Here is an 18,552-nt window from a genome sequence, read left to right as displayed (position 1 = left end):
TTGGAATTCTCCAGGCCAGAATACTGGAGTGGGTAGCCTTTCCCTTTTTCAGGGGATCTTCCCAAACCAGGGATTGAACCCAGGTCTCCTGCATTGCAGGTGGATTCTTTACCAACTGAGCTAGCCGGGAAGCCCCTCTACTTAATATGAAACTGTGTTGCTCACTCATTCATTCAACATGAAATACTATTCTTTTCAGGCAGTAGGCTAAGTTTTAGGAGACAGTTAAATAACACTTTTGGAGGAGGACTATATGCTAAAGCACGGACAAAAACTAGCTATTAATAGTAGCTCTCACCGGCTGAAATAAAGAATAGGTTTCCACAAGTTGGGATGGGTGGGGAGAGCATACGGTAGGAGAAAAGTGTGCTGGGACATTCTGATTCAGCCCAAACTTTGGAAAACAAGAGCTGGTGATCCAGTTGGGCATTTACTGGGATCAAAGTTCATGCTGTGGAACAGGGTGACATCTGTTCAGCATCTTGGGTTGGTTTTGAGCCCTTGTGGGGAAAGGAGTTAGGACCAATGCTGAGAGTTGTCTGAAAAGGGGACTTTGAGATACTCTGGGCGTATGTTGTGCTGGCTGTGGAACCAGGGAAAGGCTATTCTCTTCAATTCCACGTGGAACTCAACACTGCTGTGTTATCTTGATGGTAGCTTTCAGCACATTGGCTGGTAGCCCCCTGGGGTAGGGACACTGGCATTTTCACAGAGCCCTGTCTGCAGTGGCCATGGCAGAGGCTATGAGTAGAAGACATTGAAGAGGGGAAACTAGAGCAAAAAAGGAAGAAAAAGGTGGATGCTGAATGAAGGACTATGGCTGACAGACTGATTCCTGCATCTATTAAGACACACCTGAGGTCTTCCACTTAAAATTGGGGCGAGAATATGAATTCTGAACTGCTGAGATATCTCTATACGTAACATATTTATATTCTGATCAGATATATAATCTTAAATTATAACCACAAATTATTAAGTCCTGGAGACATCAGAGTATACTTTTTAATTTGTTTTTAGGGAACTACATCTCATTTATCTTTATGTCCCAGGACCTATCACAAAACTTGACATGTAGCAACTGGTGACAAAATATTTGTGGATTTATTTAACAAAGGAGTTGGGAGAGGTCAGAAAAGGAGGGTGCAGAGCATCACACATACGTGCACATGCTGAACACTTGAGGATTTCTTCTCAATCTGACCAGACCCAGAATATGAAGCAGAAATGGAATCTGTGCCAAGGGGTTTCCAGCCCCCTTTGAATTCTGCCCAGTGTGTATGAGGACGTACCGAGACAAGTTCCGTGGCAGTTAGAAAGTGAACTGGCTGCCAAGATGGAGAGGGAGGAGCAAACAGTCTTCACCTTCTACTATCCCGAGGTTCCCAAAGTCAAGGGGGACCGGAGATACCGAAGGGTGAGGAGATGCCTAGTTGTAGTTCAATGGGAAGAAGAGGACTTGTTTAGAGGTGGGTCTAGACAGAGTGTCCTAAAGATAGGTAAAAGATGACCCTGACCATTTTTTATGGAAGGGGTAGGGAGAGATGTCCTAGGCTCACATGTGGGGGTACTTGAGGTAGAGAAGAGCAGGAGACCCCGGGGAGTAAGGGTTATCTTCTTGGGTAGGCAATATCTCCCTCATCCCTCGCCCTTGTAGCCTACCCTCCCCACCCAACATCCGAGTGCCTTGATGCCACCCCAGAGGCGACAGCAGCATGTGGATCAGACACACACCTACATCCGAATGTTCTGTGGCAGCCTCTGTGGCTTTAGCCTCCTAGTGCTGATCTGCATGTCCCCACTGAACTGGGTGCAGTTCCTGGTGATCAATGATGGCCTTGAGCTCTACGCAGGACTCTGGATCCCATGCAACCATGAGCTGTGCTGGAGCCACACACCCAAGCCACCCTGTGAGTGTCACTGAATTGAATGCTGCAGGCCCCACAGTTCCAGAATTTTCTGCCACATTGGCTCTTCATCTTTTTTCCTCCAAGATCTTTTGACCTTCACCTCTCTGAGTCCAGAAGGGATCTCAGCCGGACTGTGAACATGGACGTCCTTTTCTCTGATATCCTCAGTGTACCCTTTCTCCTTCATACCTCAGGTCATTTCCTCTTCCAAATTATGAGCTGATAGCCTTTTCCTCTCTGTGAAGAACTTGTTTGTCATTTATGAGCTGTTCTTGTGATGCAGTGAGATTGTTAGTCTAATGTGGTTTGCAGAAATGGGAGTGCTGGATCATAACTGGAAGATACAGCAAAGTGTCTCAGCCTCCGCCAGTTTTAACTTTCAAGGTCAGTTTGTTCTGCTAACTGTAGAAGAGAAGTTGAATGCGTGTCAGATATGTAGTATAACAAATGCCAGATATTTAGAGAATAAATTGTCAAATTTGTGTGAATTTACGTAAATCTGAAGATGCAACACATAATATTAAACAATAAATTTCTAGGGGAACTTCCCTAGTGGTACAGTAGCTAACAGTCCCAATGCAGGGGGCCCAGGTTCAATCCCTGGTCAGGCTACAAGATCCCACATGCCACAACTAAGACCTGGCACAGCCCCCAAAATAAATATATTAAAAATAAATTTCTAGGGCTAGAAGATACCATATGCATGAAGTTTTTCAACCAGAACTAAGACTTAGAGGAAAGCTAAAACTGTACTATACAGTTTCCCCGACATCCACCAAGAGATACATTTATACAAAAGAAACAGGTACTGTGAAAGAAAGCATACACGAGTAAAGTGTTTATTTCTCTGAAGATGAACAGGAATCCAAGATCTGGGGGGAGGGGGCATCTATCCAACCCTGAAGTGGAGTATCACCTGTTTGGCATGGACTCTTATTTAGTATGGGTTTCCCAGGTAGCTCTAGTGGTAAAGAACCCACCTGCCAATGCAAGAGGCATAAGACACAGGGGTTCCATCCCTGGAGGAAGGCATAGCAACCCCGGTATTCTTGACTGGAGAATCCCATGGACAGAGGAGTGTTGGTGGGCTACAGTCCATAGGGTCGCAAAGAGACATAACTGAAGCAACTTAGCATCCATGCACACATATTTAGTATCTGGAACTAAGGGGTAGGATCCTAAAATGAGATCTTCAGAAGGAACTAAAATGAAAGGCAAGCAGACAATTCAACTGCATCTTCAACTAAAACTAAAAACTAGAGAAAATAATTGTAACAAATATGAAAGAAGGTTAATGGCCTTAATATATATTAGATGATATACAAGTTTTTATTATAATAAATAAAATACCTACGTAAATAAATTTTTTGGAAACAATTTACAAAACAGACACTGCAGATGTCTAACAAACATAGAAAAAATTACTTTAACCTCAATCCATCATTAAAGAACAGCAAATCAAATGAACAATGAGATAGGATGTTGAGCCATGATATTAACAGAGATGTGTAAATGGTAATATCCGTGCACAATGCTGCACACTCCCACACCATGAGGAACAACCAAAGCAATATAATAAGTGCATCCAGAGATTTACGCTCACTAACTTCATTTCTAGAGAAATGGAGTAAGAGATAGAGGCATAGTGACTTCCCTGGTGGTCCATTGGTTAAGACTCTGCTTCCACTGCAGGGGGTACTGGTTCAGTCCTTGGTCAGGGGAACTAAAGATCCTGCATGTCTCATGGTGCATAAAATAAAAATAAAATAGATATAGGCATAAACATTAAGCTGCAATTGTACTTATGTTACTGGGTACCCAGGCTAAACCTCAGGCTTTGAGATTATTATTTAAAATTTTTAAATAATTTTGTTTATTTTTGGCTGTACTGGGTCTTCGTTACCATGTGGACTTCTCTCTGGTTGCGGTGAGTGGGCTTCTCATTGCAGTGGCTTCTCTTATTGCAGAGAATGGGCTCCAGGGCATGTGGGCTTCAGTAGGTGCTGCACGTGGGCTCATTAGTGGCAGCTCCCCTGCTATAGAGCTCAGGTTCAGTACTAGTGATGCATGGGCTTGGTTGCTCCACGGCATGGGGGATGTTTCCAGACCAGGGATCAAATCTGTGTCCTCTACATTAGCAGGCAGATTCCTTACCACTGAGCCACCTGGGAAGCCCCTATTTAAATCTTTAATGAATCAGAATCTTGAAATGTTGTCACTTAAGCAGTAGTTTATTTCTTGGAGCCTTGAATTCACCTATGAGGCCAACTATTGTTTGGAGAATGTCAACTGAGTTCTTTAAGTACACAGTTGTAAGTATCCACCCTATTTCCAATGTTGTGCTGTGCTGTGCTTAGTCGCTCAGTTGTGTCCGACTCTTTTCGACCCCATGGATTGTAGCCCATCAGGCTCCTTTGTCTGTGGGGATTCTCCAGGCAAGAATGCTGGAGTGGGATACCATGCCCTCCTCCAAGGGATCTTCCCAACCCAGGGGTCAAACCCAGTTCTCCCACATTGCAGGTGCATTCTTTATCAGCTGAGCTACCAGGGAAGCCCATTTCAATGTTGTTGCTATTGCTGTTGCTAAGTCGCTTCAGTTGTGTCTGACCCTATTCGACCCCATAGATGGCAGCCCACCAGGCTCCCCCGTCCCTGGGATTCTCCAGGGAAGAACACTGGAGTGGGTTTCCATTTCCTTCTCCAATGCATGAAAGTGAAAAGTGAAAATGAAGTCACTCAGTTGTGTCTGACTCTTAGCGAACTCATGGACTGCAGCCTACCAGGCTCCTCCGTCCATGGGGTTTTCCAGGCAAGAGTACTGGAGTGGGGTGCCATTGACTGTGCTAGCATTTTATGAAAAAGACTTAAGAGAAAATACTTTTTTTTGGTTAACTCATGTTATAAACAAAAGAAGGGGAAAATGAGTCGCCAACTGAAAAATATTTAAGCTAATCAGGAGTGAGCACACAATGGGGCAGCCACACAGCTGGCCAAGGAACTTACCTGGTCGTACCCATAAGGCCTCTGCTGCGGTGGCTGTGGGGGTCCAGGCTGTGCCGGTCTGTAACCCCCATACTGCTGACCTTGTCCCTGTGGGTAGTTAGGATACTGAGGACCTGGGCCACCCTGTGAAGGACCGTAGCCCTGCTGCTGTTAACTAGTATTAATTCTAGGGTCAATAATTAATCTGCAATACAGATTTCGTTAGGAATGCCCCAAATGTTATCAGTATGTCTAGGATTCATCAGCCTGTAATAATAACATGCTATTGTAAGGCAAGTGCAGAGAAAAAGAGAGTGAGCCAGGCAGTCAGGCAAGAAAAGGGAAATTTATTAGAGGGAAAAGAGAGGGTGACTGGCCCTTAAGGAGAACGAGCGTCCTCCCTGTCTGACGGTGGCCTTCTTATACCCCACCGATGAAAAATTCTCTGAAGGGATGGTCACGTAGCTGGAGGTCTGGAATCTGGTGGTCTTGCAGCTTTGAGAAGATAGGCGCCAGTGAGATAACAGGATGCCATTTGGGGAATTTGGTCAATCTCAAGGATCACTGTGATTTATTCTTTGTTTGCGAGGTCGACATTATGAGCCATCTTATCAGTGAAACCCCATGTGGACCCTATCATTCCAAAGTTTTTGACTTAGGATAAGGGCCGAAGGTCAATCTTCTGTAACTGCTTCCTGTAGGACAGGGGCATTGTGGGGGTGAGATAAGAAAAGGCTGGAATGTGGGTCAAGGAGATTTGTGTGAGGTCAATGTTTTTGATAATCTGAGTGAGTTAGAAGTTTGCATGCAGTTCTCCAGTTTGTGGATAGTTCGGTTGGTGAGGGCTTGTAGGCGATCCTGCCACTGTAAGAGTTGCACTGGGCTCCATAGAGGTGATGAGAGTTGGGGTCTGGGGCCCTGGCCACCTTCAGTCTTCAGTGGTGAGTCCGAGGAGGCTGGGCAGAGCTGGGTTGGAGGACTCCTGCTCAGGACCAGGAGTGGATGTCCAGATCCCTGGAGAGGGATTTGGGCAGTCGACCTTCCAATGTCCCTTTATGCCACAGCTGGGACGTGGACCTGGAGGAAGCCTTGGCTTTAGCCATGAACACGCCCGGTGTCTGTCTTTGCCGCGTTTGAAACAGGGCCCAGGTGGCTTCCTTTCTTTGCTGGTTGATGGAGGCTTGGAAACCATGTAGGGCAGTGGCTAAAAGGTGGTATTTGGCCTGATCTCATTGGGCCTTCTCTGGCTTTGCCTGTTCTTCCCAGTTATTGAAAATCTTAAAGGCTAAATTTAAAAGGTCTCGTTGAGGGGTTTGAGGGCCTTCTTCTGCCTTTTTTGGTTTCTTTCGGATATCTGGAGACGACTGGGAGATAAAATGGGTCTAATTTTGTATATTTTTGTAGCGCTTCCATTAACGTGGCTAGAAATTGTGCCGGGTTTTCTTCTAGTCTTTGAGTTATTTCCCCGAGCTTAATCAAAGTTGACAACTTTATGCCCTGCCTTTTGAAGGCACACAATGAGGCAAGCAATCATAAGATTACGGGCTGCTCCTCCAGATCTCCCTGCCTGATAATCCCAGTTGGGATCATCTCCAGGGCAGGGAAGCCGTGGCCCCTACAGGCTTAGTCTGTCCTGTGTATCTCATCAGCATGTGCCTGAGAGGCTTGCCATACTCCTTCCTTCTCTTCTGGGAGAAGAGTGGGTGAAAGGATGATGTAAACATCATGCCAGGTTAAGTCACAAGACTGGGTAAGATACTTGAATTCTTTTAGACAATTATCAGGATCTGAGGAGGAGCCAAGACTCTTTTCAATCTGAGATAGATCAGTGAGGGAGAATGGGATATGAGCCCCAACAATGCCTTCTGCTCCAGCTACTTCCCATGAAGGGAGGAGTGGAGCAAAGGAAGGAGTGGGGTCCTGTGGTGAAGTTTCCTGTTTTAAAGTTGTTCAGGACTGGGTACACGGAGGGCATCTAGGGAGGTCGGGGTAAAGCCTTGGGACTCTCAGGGTAGAGGGTGGGGCTGAGGTCCCCGTGTATCTCTGGCACAGGCTGGGGAGGGGGGTTGGGAGCTGGAGGCCTGCGCTTGAGAAGGAGGAAGGTAGGAGGATTCGTAAGGTAGAGGTTGTGGAACTGGACCTGGAGCAGCTGCAAGGGGATCAGGAGCACTAGGGGGTGGGCTGTGGTCAGGAGGGTCGAAGGAAGAAGAAGCAAAGTCTGAACAGGGATCAGGAAACATTGTATTAGGAGGATGTGGCCCAGAGTGGGCTAAGAGTATTTGAGAAGTAGAACAGGATTCACAGAGGGGGTTGAGAGCGAAGAGCAAAGAAAGCCTGAACGTAAGGGATTTCTAACCACTTAACCATTGTGGCGGCAGAAGTTACCAAAGTCCTGTAGAGGATTATACTCGAGAGTTCCGTTTTCTGGCCACTGGGACGTGTTATCAAGTCTGTATTGTGGCCAGACAGTATTAGAATAGGAAATAAGTCTTTTTGGTCTGATCTCCCCTTGGAAGCCCAAAGCTTTTAGGTTTTGGAGAAGGCATCCTAGAGAAATAGATTTTGAGGGCAGGGATTGAGAATTTCCATTTGCAGCCGAATAGGGAGGTTAGCTGCTACTGCTGCTCCTAAGTCGCTTCAGTCGTGTCTGACTCTGTGCGACCCCACAGACGGCAGCCCACCAGGCTCCCCCGTCCCTGGGATTCTCCAGGCAAGAACACTGGGGTGGGTTGCCATTTCCTTCTCCAATGCATGAAAGTGAAAGTGAAGTCGCTCAGTCGTGTCTAACTCTTAGTGATCCCATGGACTGCAGCCTACCAGGCTCCTCCACCCATGGGATTTTCCAGGCAAGAGTACTGGAGTGGGGTGCCATTGCCTTCTCCGATAGGGAGGTTAGACAAGGGCGAGAGAAAGCGAGGAGAAAGATCCGAGAGAAAAGGCATCCCCGTTCTCAGGATTTTCTCAGAGAGTAATAATAGTCTGCTTTGAAATAGTCTGCTATTTCAAAGTCAGATGGGGCACAAGGCCAAGGGCCCGAGGGCCATGGGGATCCTCCCGCCTAAGTGCCTAGTGCTAGGACTTGGAAATGAAGCGAGAGAGAGAGAGAGAGAGAGAGAGAGAGAGAGAGAGAGAGAGGATCCGAGAGAATGGGATTTCACTCACCCTTGGAACCGATGGATGAAATGTGGGCCAGTGTGTGGATGTCAGTCCAGCAAGACAAGTGGAAAGTCCCGTCCCGGAGCTCATCTCAGTTTCTTGGCCAGGTCCAAGGCAGGGGACCACCGGAGGTGGGCTTGTGAGAGGAGCCCACCCAGTTGTGGTGGATCTTCCCTCCCGGGTTTCGGCACCAGAACGTAAGCCAAGTGCAGAGAAAAAGAGAGCCAGCCAGGCAGTCAGGCAAGAAAAGGGAAATTTATTAGAGGGAAAAGAGAGGGTGACTGGCCCTTAAGGAGAACGAGCTTTCTGACGGAGTCCTTCTTATACCCCACCACTGAAAAATTCTCTGAAGTGATGGTCACGTAGTTGGAGGTCTGGAATCTGGTGGTCTTGCAGCTTTGAGAAGATAGACGCCAGTGAGATAACAGGATGCCATTTGGGGAATTTGGTCAGTCTCAAGGGTCACTGTGATTTATTCTTTGTTTGCGAGGTCGACATTATGAGCCATTTTATCAGTGAGACCCCATGTGGACACTATCAGCTCTTATTGCCCAAGTTCAAGAACTACAAACTTTTACGTACTGGACTGCAAAAATTTAGCCACCTCTCCCATGGTGTCCCCAGTCATCTCTGAGACTTTCACTGGGGCTATCTCAGATGGGCTCAAAAACGTGTGTGTTCCTGTTCGTCCTAGACTTACTGCAGGCAGTTGTTCTACCTCTTTCTTCCCCTGGTTCTAGATAACTGATAACCTCTGTGCTGTATTGGTGATGGGATGAAGAAAGAATGGGAGTAAAAGATGCAATCCTTCATTTCTACTGTTAGGTCTCAGCATGCAACAGACCTTTCTGCTAGTTTCCTATATAACATAAGTGAGATCAGACCATAATGTAAAGGAATGGAATGTGTGTTGCCAGTGAGAGGAACTTGAACTGTTTTGCAGAGGGTAGAGAAGAAAGCCTGAGTCTTTAGTCCAGAGCCAGGACTCTGGGAACCATCACACAATAAACACCCACAAGCTGTGTAGGGATGTTTGATTCTGGTGTACCAACCAAGTACGAGTGAATCTAAATGCAAAGAAGGTTCCTCTTTGCAGAACTTCCTCTCCAGAGTGCTAGGTATCCATCCAGAATCTCTTGTATTCCAAAACCACCTCCTTTGGGCACTTCCTATGAACCTGGGGGAGTTTTGATCTTAAGCTCCTGGAATGAAGGCACAACGGCAGCAGCTTGGAAGTTTAAATTTGGCTAAATAAGTGGGCTGATTCCTTTGCTTGTCTCCAGCAGCACCTTCCTCATTCTCAAAGTCAATGTCTACTACTTCCCATCTCCATCCACTCAATCTGGGTCCTTCAGAGTTAAAAGGGGCTAAATCTCTTCGGAGCACTGCTACCCTGGCTTTGATTTTTGATTTTTGCTGAAGGAACTAGAGTGAAGTAAGGGGAGCCCTCTTGGAACATTTCATTACCAGATGACTTCTCTACTCTGCTCTTTCTTCTTCTTCTTTTGTTGTTGTTGTTGGAAAAAGAAGGTTTGCTTTATTGAGGAACCCAGCAACCCAGGGAAAAGGTGGGCTTGTGTCCAGACACCGGCTCTGAAGATTCTGCTCCACCATGAAAGCTTCTCAGATGGTAAAGAATCCACCTGCAAGGCAGGAGACATGGGTTTGATCCCTGGATCGGGACGATTCCCTGGAGAAGGGTATGGCTACCCACTCCAGTATTCTGGCCTGGAGAATCCCATCAACAGAGGAGCCTGATGGGCTATAGTTTATGGGGTTGCAAAGAGTCAGAGGTGACTGTGCATATAATTTATATATTTTATATCTCTGAATGTTTCTAAAGGGAGAATCATTTGGGAAGGAGATCAGAGTCTTCATTATCTTCCACTGTGTGCAGACTTTTTTTCTGATTGGTTGGTGGTGAGGTAACAGGGGGCTGTTTTAGGAACCTTGTGCTCAGGCTGAAGTCACCATCCTTTATGTGGGTGGGGGCCTGAGTTCCTAGTTTCAGGACTTAATGAAGCTCAGGTTCTTTTTTTGTTTGTTTTTTGGCTGCACTGGGTGCTTGTTGCTGTGCGTGGACTTTCTATAGTTGCAAAGAGCAGGGGCTACTCTTCATGTGGGCTTCTCATTGTGGTGGCTTTCTGTGTTGTGGAGCAAGGGCCTAGGGCACTCAGGGCTTCAGTAGTTGCTATACGTAGGCTCCAGAGTGAAAGCTCGGTAGTTGTGGCCTAGGCAGCCTAGTTGCCCCTCAGCATGTGGGATCTTCCCAGACCAGGAATCGAGCCAGTTTCCCCTGCATTGCAAGGCGGTTCTTAGTCACTAGACCACCAGGGAAGCCTGAAGCTTGGGTTCTTGATATCTCATCACAGAAAGAATTCAGGGAAAGACAAAGTGATAGGTAAGAAGAGGATTTATTTAGAGAGAAACACACTCCACAGACAGAGTGTGGGCCCTCTCAGAAGGCAAGACCAGGATGCTCTTTCATCTCATGTTGTCTTTTCTTCCCCACTGCTCCCTTCTGGGGTGTCAGCAGCCTTAAAAGAAATGAGCATCTCACGTGAACCAAGCTTATTTGTTCACAAGAGTGGGGTGGCTTCCAGCCTGACACCTCTCACTTGCCAGAAACTCTTGGGCAAAGTTTTACTTTCCTAATAATGGAAGGGGATCTTGCCCATCAATTACAAACTGCCACGTGGTTTCTCAGTCCACTGAGAAATGCTACTTCTCTCTTGTCGGCCAGTGCCCCCTCCTGTCCTGGCAGCTTTTACATGCTACGTGGTGGGGCTCTGAAGGGCAGAATCACTGACTAGGATGATACTAAGAGTACCAGCAAGGATCTTATCAAGTTTTTCAAATGATTTGGACTTCTTCTCTGCCAAATTGAAAGTGATGTCTCTTCCAGGATATTAGCTTCATTGTCTTCCTTAACTGGGAGGCTTGTTTTGCTATTCCTGCAGCCTAAGTCCACATCAATGCATGTCCTTAAAGAAAGCTTAGAAATGTTTGGGTACAGGTGACCCCCATGGGTGTTCCTTCTATCTAGGGCGCTCCTCTCTGGACCAAGATTTCTTACTGTCATGTACAAGTAGGGACTTTTGTAACAGGTTCTAAAGTTTTTGAAACATTAATAGGTAAGCTTCCATATAAACTGTTGGTTAGGGCTTCCTTGGTGGCTTATTGGTGAAGAGTAACCAGCCAATGCAGGAGATGTGGGTTTGATCTCTGGTCCTGGAAGATCCCACAGGCCATGGAACAACTAAGCCTGTGTGCCACAATTACTGAGACTGTGCTCTGGAGTCTGCAAGCCATGACTACTGAAGTCCACACACCCTAGAGCCGAAGCTCTGCAATAAGAGAAGCCACCACGTTGAGAAGCCCACACGCCACAGTGAAGAATAGCCCCTGTTTGGCACAATGTAGACCTAGTGCAGCCAAAAATAAATAATTTAATTTTTAAAAATTGTTGTTTAAAAGCTAAAATATGATTTCTTCTAACAGGATGTAGAGGCTTGAATTCAGCTTTCAGACCTTTGTTTTGTTACATGAATTTTAGAAAAAACTATGAAGTTAGCCAAATGCAGCTGTTTTAGACTCTGAAGCTAAGTGCTTAGTTTGATTAGATAATTTGTTGCATATCATTATGACTGGTAGACATGGTTCCTCTAAGGGTTTAGACTATACGATGCTGCAGATATGCTGCAAATCTTTAGTTGTTCTCATGGAGTTGTGAATGATCTTGTTTATGGAGTTTTCAGGCAATGAGAAACTGAGACTGAAAAGATGGTTAAGAAGAACGTGAAAGTAGTCTTCCCCTCGTGGTAGAAGAAAGACTAGACTGTAACATCTTAGACAGGAGTTGGACTGGATATCTTAGTCCTCTTTTGTGTTTTAAGTATCGGAACTCATGTGAACCAGCGTAAGCTAAAGAGTGAACGTCTTTATAGAGATTCAGAAGAATCTCATAACTCCCAAAGGCAGGAAGTTTTCTAGACCTCAGGGGATTCCAGAGGAGACTGTGACCTCAGGCAAAGAAAATCAAGCCAACTAGTCATTCAGTCTCTCCTGAACTCCTTTGTCACTTCACTTTGTTTATGCTTTATTTTATCTCTACAGCTCAGTTTTTCCTGTTTATTAGTATATAAGTGCCTGGAAAGGGGGCTAGCTTTATATCTTTTTGGTTCACGCAAGCAAAAGAGGAAAGTAGCATCAATCAGTTCCAAATCCAGATATCCAAGCACAGAAATTAAACTGGTACCTTTCTTTGGTCCTACCAAAGAAAGTCAAAGGAGTTGTAAACAAGGGTCCAGGGCTTGAGAAAAGGGCTGTAAGGGCCCATGGAAGACTGCAGGCTCAATACTGCAAAAGATGCTTATCACACTGGGCTTCATGCAGCTCAATCTAGCTGATGGCTCTAGCTGGCTAGTTCTGTATATAATTTTATTTATTTATTTTTGGCTGTGTGGGTCTTTGCTGCTGCATGGGCTTTTCTCTAGTTGTGGTGAGTGGAGGCTACACTCTAGTTGAGGTGCATGGACTTCTCTTTGTGGTGGCTTCTTATTGCAGAGCGCGGGCTCTAGGGCTCTTGGGTTTCACTAGTTATGACACAGGGGCTCAGTAGTTATAGCTCTAGGGCTCTAGAGCACTGGCTCAATAGTTGTGGAGCAGCGGCTTAGCTGCCTCCAGGCATGTGGGATCATGCCGGATCAGGGATTGAACCCACGTCCCTTGCATTGGTAGGTGGATTCTTTACCACTGAGCCACCAGGGAAACCCCTAACTGGCTAATTCTGAATGACCTAGTTTTCAGAAAACGTGCTGCCCTTGGGTTTTCATGTTTTAATATAGCTAACTTGTTGAGGCTATGTACCACCTGACCTCTGTGGGTAGGAGGGTGAAAAAGTAAGTGAAAGTGAAAGTCGCTCAGTCTTGTCTGACTCTTTGTGACCCCTTTGGTATTCTCCAGGCCAGAATAATGCAGTGGTAGCCTTTCCCTTCTCCAGGGGACCTTCCCAACCCAGGGATCGAACCCAGGTCTCCCACATTGCAGGTGGATTCTTTACCAGCTGAGCTGCAAGGGAAGCTCAAGAATATTGGAGTGGGTAGGAGGGTGGTTTCTCTTAATGTAAATTACTGTTATTGATTTTTGTTAGCCAGTGGTATGTTCTAGACAACAAAATAAAACTTAAGAGGCAGTTTGTGGACTAGGATAAGCTTGGTAGTCTTCTCTCTAAGGTTACTTGGAAGCTGGATTTGGCTTTTTAGGCATAAAAGTGCTTAGAGAACTTTTCCTGGTAGGGATGAGCTAGCCCTTGTTACATTGAGACAGAAAATAAGCTAGACAAGGAAGCGCCCTATGAAGAAATTGAAGATATTGGTAGATCTGTGGTACCTGAGTAAAGATATATCTACTTGTAAGTTACTCCATTTCTTAATTCTTCTGTAAAACTGGGGAAAATAAAATACAAAAGAATTGTTCTGTATTGCTGGGGAAGTCAAGCGAAGGATCTATTTCATGTTAGGGAGAAGGCAATGGCACCCCACTGCAGTACTCTTGCTTGGAAAATCCCATGGACGGAGGAGCCTGGTAGGCTGTAGTCCATGGGGTCGCTACGAGTTGGACACGACTGAGTGACTTCACTTTCACTTTTCACTTTCATGCATTGGAGAAGGAAATGGCAACCCACCCCAGTGTTCTTGCCTGGAGAATCCCAGGGATGGCGGAGCCTGGTGGGCTGCCGTTTATGGGGTCGCACAGAGTCGGACACGACTGAAGAGACTTAGCATCAGCAGCAAAAAGTAAGGGTTGGCGGGGCTTCCTTGGTGGTCCAGTGGTTAAGAATCAGCCTTGCAATGCAAGAGACACAGGTTCAATCCATCCCTGGTTTAGGACAATCTCGTGCTGAGGAGCAACAAAGCCCGTGAGCTGCAACTACTGAGCCCATGTGCTGCAACTTCTAAAGCCCACTCACCTAGAGCCTGTGCTCTGCAGCAGGAGAAGCCACCACAATGAGAAACCTGCACACCCCAACAAAGAGCCCCCACTCAACTCGCCACAAGTAGAGAAAGCCTGAGTGCAACCATGAACACCCACCACAGCCAAAAAATAAAATAAATAAGTAAATAAATCTTTTTAAAAACCCAGTAAGGGTTGGCATGTTCCCTCTTCTTTCTTACCAACACCCAGTCTGAAGGGGCAGAACCAAGGAGAGCAGAACCCTGGAGCCAAGAGATGAGCGAGAGGTGTGTTATGGCACCAGGGTCAGGGCATTGGAGCAAAAGAACCTTAGCGGACCTGTCCTTAAACACACATGAGGTGGGGCCTTGAGAGACTCAGAAAAAAAAGGAGGTATTTGTGGGGTGTTAAATTCCTGCAATCCAGTAAACTGGGGGCTTGAAATCATTACGATATGGGAGTTGAGGTAAATGTGACTTCGTTTTATAGTCACAGGCTGATTGTTCATGCCAGATACATTTAAAAGAGAAAAATAAATAGAAACAAACTCCAACAATGGTAAAATCATTAAGCAAAGTATTTTGATATGATAGACTATCTTGTAGCCATTAAATGTGATGTTCACAGCAGATGATCTGAGAAAAATCTTACTGCATCATCTCTTTAAAAAAATCACTAAATTCAGTATCGTGTCGACTATGTACAGGGGATAGAAAAATACCAGAAAGAAACCAAATAAGATGCTAACAATGGTTGTCTGTGGGTAGTGGGAATGTGGCTGATACACTTCCTGCTTCCTGGCACTTTTGCAGTCCCTCCAGTGCTATATTGAGTATGTATTACTTTTAGAATTAGGAACAAGAAAAAGTTCACACACGTGTTATAATATTGGTCACACCTCTTATAAGCTGGTCTACATCTAAGTTACTGTGTTAACGTACCCAGAACTATTTGTATATTATCTTTAGTTTTACAGTGCAGGTTTTGCCTTCATAGTAAAAAATTCCAAATATCAAGAAGAGCTGGGAAAGATTCTTACCTTGTGCCCTGGATGTCACATAGCAAGCTCAGTTTCATCCTCTTTAGTCTTCACTCCCTTCTCTTAAGACTCTGTCTGGTTTTCTTAAGGAGAGCTTCCCAGCTGGACTAACCAAGCCTCTCCTTCTCTTTGGCAGATTACCTCCAATATTCCAGGGCCTTCTTCCTCATCTCTGTCTTCACCATACTTGTTGTCCTTGGCTGGCTCTTCAGTTCTTGCCTCCCTAGAAGAGGAAGGGTGACCGGTAACTTGGATCTGAAGGTATCCATGCTCAGCTTCATCTCAGGTACAGACCCAGATGGCAGGGTAGTACTGTGGTAAAACTGCTGAGGGAACAAACTTCCTCTGTGTGGGTTTTTATCCCCTTTTTCTTGTTCCCTTTCTCTTTTTCATTCCATCAAGTTGCCAGCTACCTGCCCTGTCTTACTGTATGAAACACATTCGTTAGCTTAACCCAGGGAAGAGGCCTCACCTTGGCCAGTCATCTTGGTTAGATTTTTATCTCTTTGATCCTTTCTATGTAATATGGTATGGGCTTCTCCAGTGGCTTAGTGGTAAAGAATCTGCCTGCAACGCAGAAGACGTGGGTTTGACCCCTGGGTGGGGAAGATCCCCTGGAGGAGGAAATGGCAGCCCACTCCAGTGATTCTTGCCTGGGAAATCCCATGGACAGAGGAACCTGGCAGGCTACAGTCCGTGGGGTTGCAAAAAAGTTGGACACAACTTAGCGACTAAACAACAATGACAAATAATGTGGTGTCTGGAAGTAGAAGAATTGGGGGTAGCAGTCAAGGCAAATTAAAGACACTGACGGATGTGACATGTTTTCTTCCGGTCCTAGCCTCCTGCTTGCTGCTCTGCCTCATCCTGTTTCTGGAACAGGTCGACTTGTATACTTCAGAAACAGTGGACTCAGCTCTCCTATGGCCCTATCAGGTTAATTGGGGGAGTGACTTCATATACTTGTTTGCGGGTGAGTCAGTCCCCTTCCTGCCTTAAGCTAGGAGGATGGAAGGGGAAATCAGTTCTCGAAAGGGAGGAGGAATCTAGGAGAAATAGAAGCACTAACCGTTCCTATTAAAAACATTCATACCTCAAGAGGCAGTGTGGTATGGTAAATAAAACATGCATTTTGGAGTCTGAAAAAAATCTAGAATTAGTAACCTGTTCTACTAACTGGCTTCCCTGGTGGCTCAGACGGTAAAAGTCTGCCTGCAAAGCCAGAGACCCGGTTTCAATCCCTGGGAAGATCTCCTGGAGAAGGAAATGGCAACCCACTCCAGTATTCTTGCCCCGAAAATCCCATGGATGGAGGAGCCTGGGAGGCTACAGTCCATGGGGTCGCAAAGAGTCTGACACGACTGAGGGACTTCATTTTCACTGTTCTATTAGCTGAGGCACAGATGGGTTGAGAAACTTGCTCAAGACCATACAGAAAGTAGGAATTATGATTTGCATGCAGGAGGTTCAAGCTTTGTCCTCATCACGGAAGAAGTACAGTAATGAAATGGGAGTGCAGGAGGGTAAAGGAACCCTGCTGGTGGGGGGCGGGGGTGGGCAGTGGATTGACTTCACTGAAAAGAGCCCTTGTGAGCTGAGTATTGAAAGAATGAGTTAGAATTTTCAAAGTCCAAAGACCATCTGTCTCTTGAAACTCACCTCAAATTCTTCTCTTCCCCTAGGGATTGTCTCCTTCCTCAATTACATAACTTCCAGATCTCCTTCTCTGGATCAAGACATCACCGCAGTTCCTACAGAAAAGTCAAGGCTGGGATTTGGTCCAGTGACTCTGCCTGTTGAAGATGCCTTGTCAGAGCTTCTGACAGAATCTTCGAGTGAGATCAGCCAAACCCATCAAATATAGAACTGTGACTGATAAGAACCCAACTGTTGCTTGACTTAAAAACAGGGGAGAAGCTAACTGAGTAGGGAATGATTGTGCAAATTTGAGGAAACTCTCCTAATATCATGTCCATATAACTGAAGGGGACAGCATTAAAGCTGATAAAATCTCCTTTGTGTATGTTGCATCCAAAATGTGTATGATAGTCATAAAGCAAATAATGAAAACTCCCAGAAGAAAAAGTTGCTAAAAGAAAACATCAGTGTTTAGGTACACAGATCAAAGAAACTAGCAATAAATGGCAGTGCATTGAATCAGAGCTCTCTTGGGAATCAGGGATTTCACAGACCAGAATGGTGCATGCAGGAAAATGTCACCAAATTTTGTTTGAACTTTTCTTTGCCATGTGTGGCCTTGGGAATACTCAGGATGGAAGGCATTTGCACACTATTATTGAATCTGAATTGGACATCATTACCAGAAATGGAATGAATATCATGGAGATAATACCTACCCCCCAAGGAGTTAAGAAGTGCTGGATAGATTTAGGGGAATCTATGACACCCCCCCTTTCTATGAGGAATGGTAATTTGAAACCCTTATAGTCTATTCAGTAAACTGACAGCTTCTTTCTAGGCTGGGGGTTATGTGAACCAGACATCTGTAAACTCTGAAATTCCTTTTTTTTTTTTTTACTCTGAAATTCTATATGCTCTTTTCTGTGAAGAGGGCTATACTGTCCTTTTAAAATTTATTTTTAATTGGAGGATAATTGCTTTACAATGTTGTGTTAGTTTCTGCCATACAGCAACGTGAACTCCATCAGATTCTTGATAGGGCTCTGACCCTTCTGATTCTTTAGGGATCTATTATGTCTTTCCAAGTCAAATGAGGCTAAAGGACTTTCTTAAGCCTAAGCATATATGTGGACCAAATTAAAATTTTTCTCCATGTTTTATATACTGTGTAAGACAAGTAAGGGTAGGGGCATTCAGGCAATCACATGAATATTTTGATGGCTAGAGAGCCCTTTTAAACTCAGACCAGATTCCACGCAGAAGGTCCCGGGACATTCATCCTGTCTTTTACTCCTTTAGTAGCTGCCGCTATGCTTCCGTTGGTTGAGGTCCATCCTTCTTCTCCTCAAGCCTGGCGATAGAATGGAATAGTGGCCAGTTTCACCCCTTGCTGCTCGTAAAGATAAGCCTTGGGATCCTTTTGTTTTAAAGATTCATTGATAATCATTGTATAAAACAAACATGACAGCTCTAATAATCCTGGCCACCCCCATCAGTAATTACCAATCATTTCCAGATGGTAACTGGAAGACTGTTAGGTTAATACTTCTGCTTTTATTCTTAAAGGTCGGAGTTAAGCAGCACAGGCCTGTGTATACCCACCCACAGAGACACACACAAACGCATGAATATAGACACACCCCATTTTGACCCTGCCTCAGAAAACCCTTCTCTCCATGTTGGCGATCTTAGTTAGGGCAGAGTCTAGTGTCCCCCTGCTTCAACGGGCCTCATTTCAGAGGCTCTTCAGGCTGTTCCCGGGCCTTTGTCTGGTTGTTAGATATGGAGTTCAAGTCCAGCTTCCCCTCCTCTTGTCACCACTCACGCTAAGTATACCCTACAAGTTGACCAATTCAGAACTTAGTGGGT

At 45.4% G+C, this 18,552-nt stretch overlaps 1 protein-coding gene across 1 annotated transcript; it reads left to right on the top strand.

Moving 5' to 3' along the window:
• Positions 1–1,335: 1,335 nt before the first annotated feature.
• On the top strand, positions 1,336–17,056 carry LOC147365219 (transmembrane protein 202-like). Its single transcript, XM_086322682.1, has 5 exons — positions 1,336–1,417; positions 1,658–1,910; positions 15,179–15,328; positions 15,884–16,015; positions 16,725–17,056. Exons 1-5 carry the CDS (start codon positions 1,337–1,339, stop codon positions 16,904–16,906), a joined length of 798 nt encoding a protein of 265 aa, XP_086178808.1. The 5' UTR covers position 1,336; the 3' UTR covers positions 16,907–17,056.
• Positions 17,057–18,552: the final 1,496 nt, after the last annotated feature.

The sequence above is a fragment of the Bos grunniens genome, chromosome 10, assembly GCF_055505025.1.
Source record: "Bos grunniens cultivar Pamir isolate PY7600 chromosome 10, Bosgru_T2T1.0, whole genome shotgun sequence".
Lineage (NCBI taxonomy): Eukaryota > Metazoa > Chordata > Mammalia > Artiodactyla > Bovidae > Bos > Bos grunniens.
Note: the sequence above shows the minus strand (reverse complement) of the source record. Positions and strands in the feature narration are given on the sequence as shown.

Coding starts and splice junctions, on each gene's coding strand:
- LOC147365219 (XM_086322682.1), top strand. CDS start 1,337: ATGGAGAGGGAGGAGCAAACAGTCTTCACCTTCTACTATCCCGAGGTT. Junction 1,911..15,178: donor CCACACACCCAAGCCACCCT/GTGAGTGTCACT, acceptor TCTCTTTGGCAG/ATTACCTCCAATATTCCAGG. Junction 16,016..16,724: donor CTTCATATACTTGTTTGCGG/GTGAGTCAGTCC, acceptor CTCTTCCCCTAG/GGATTGTCTCCTTCCTCAAT.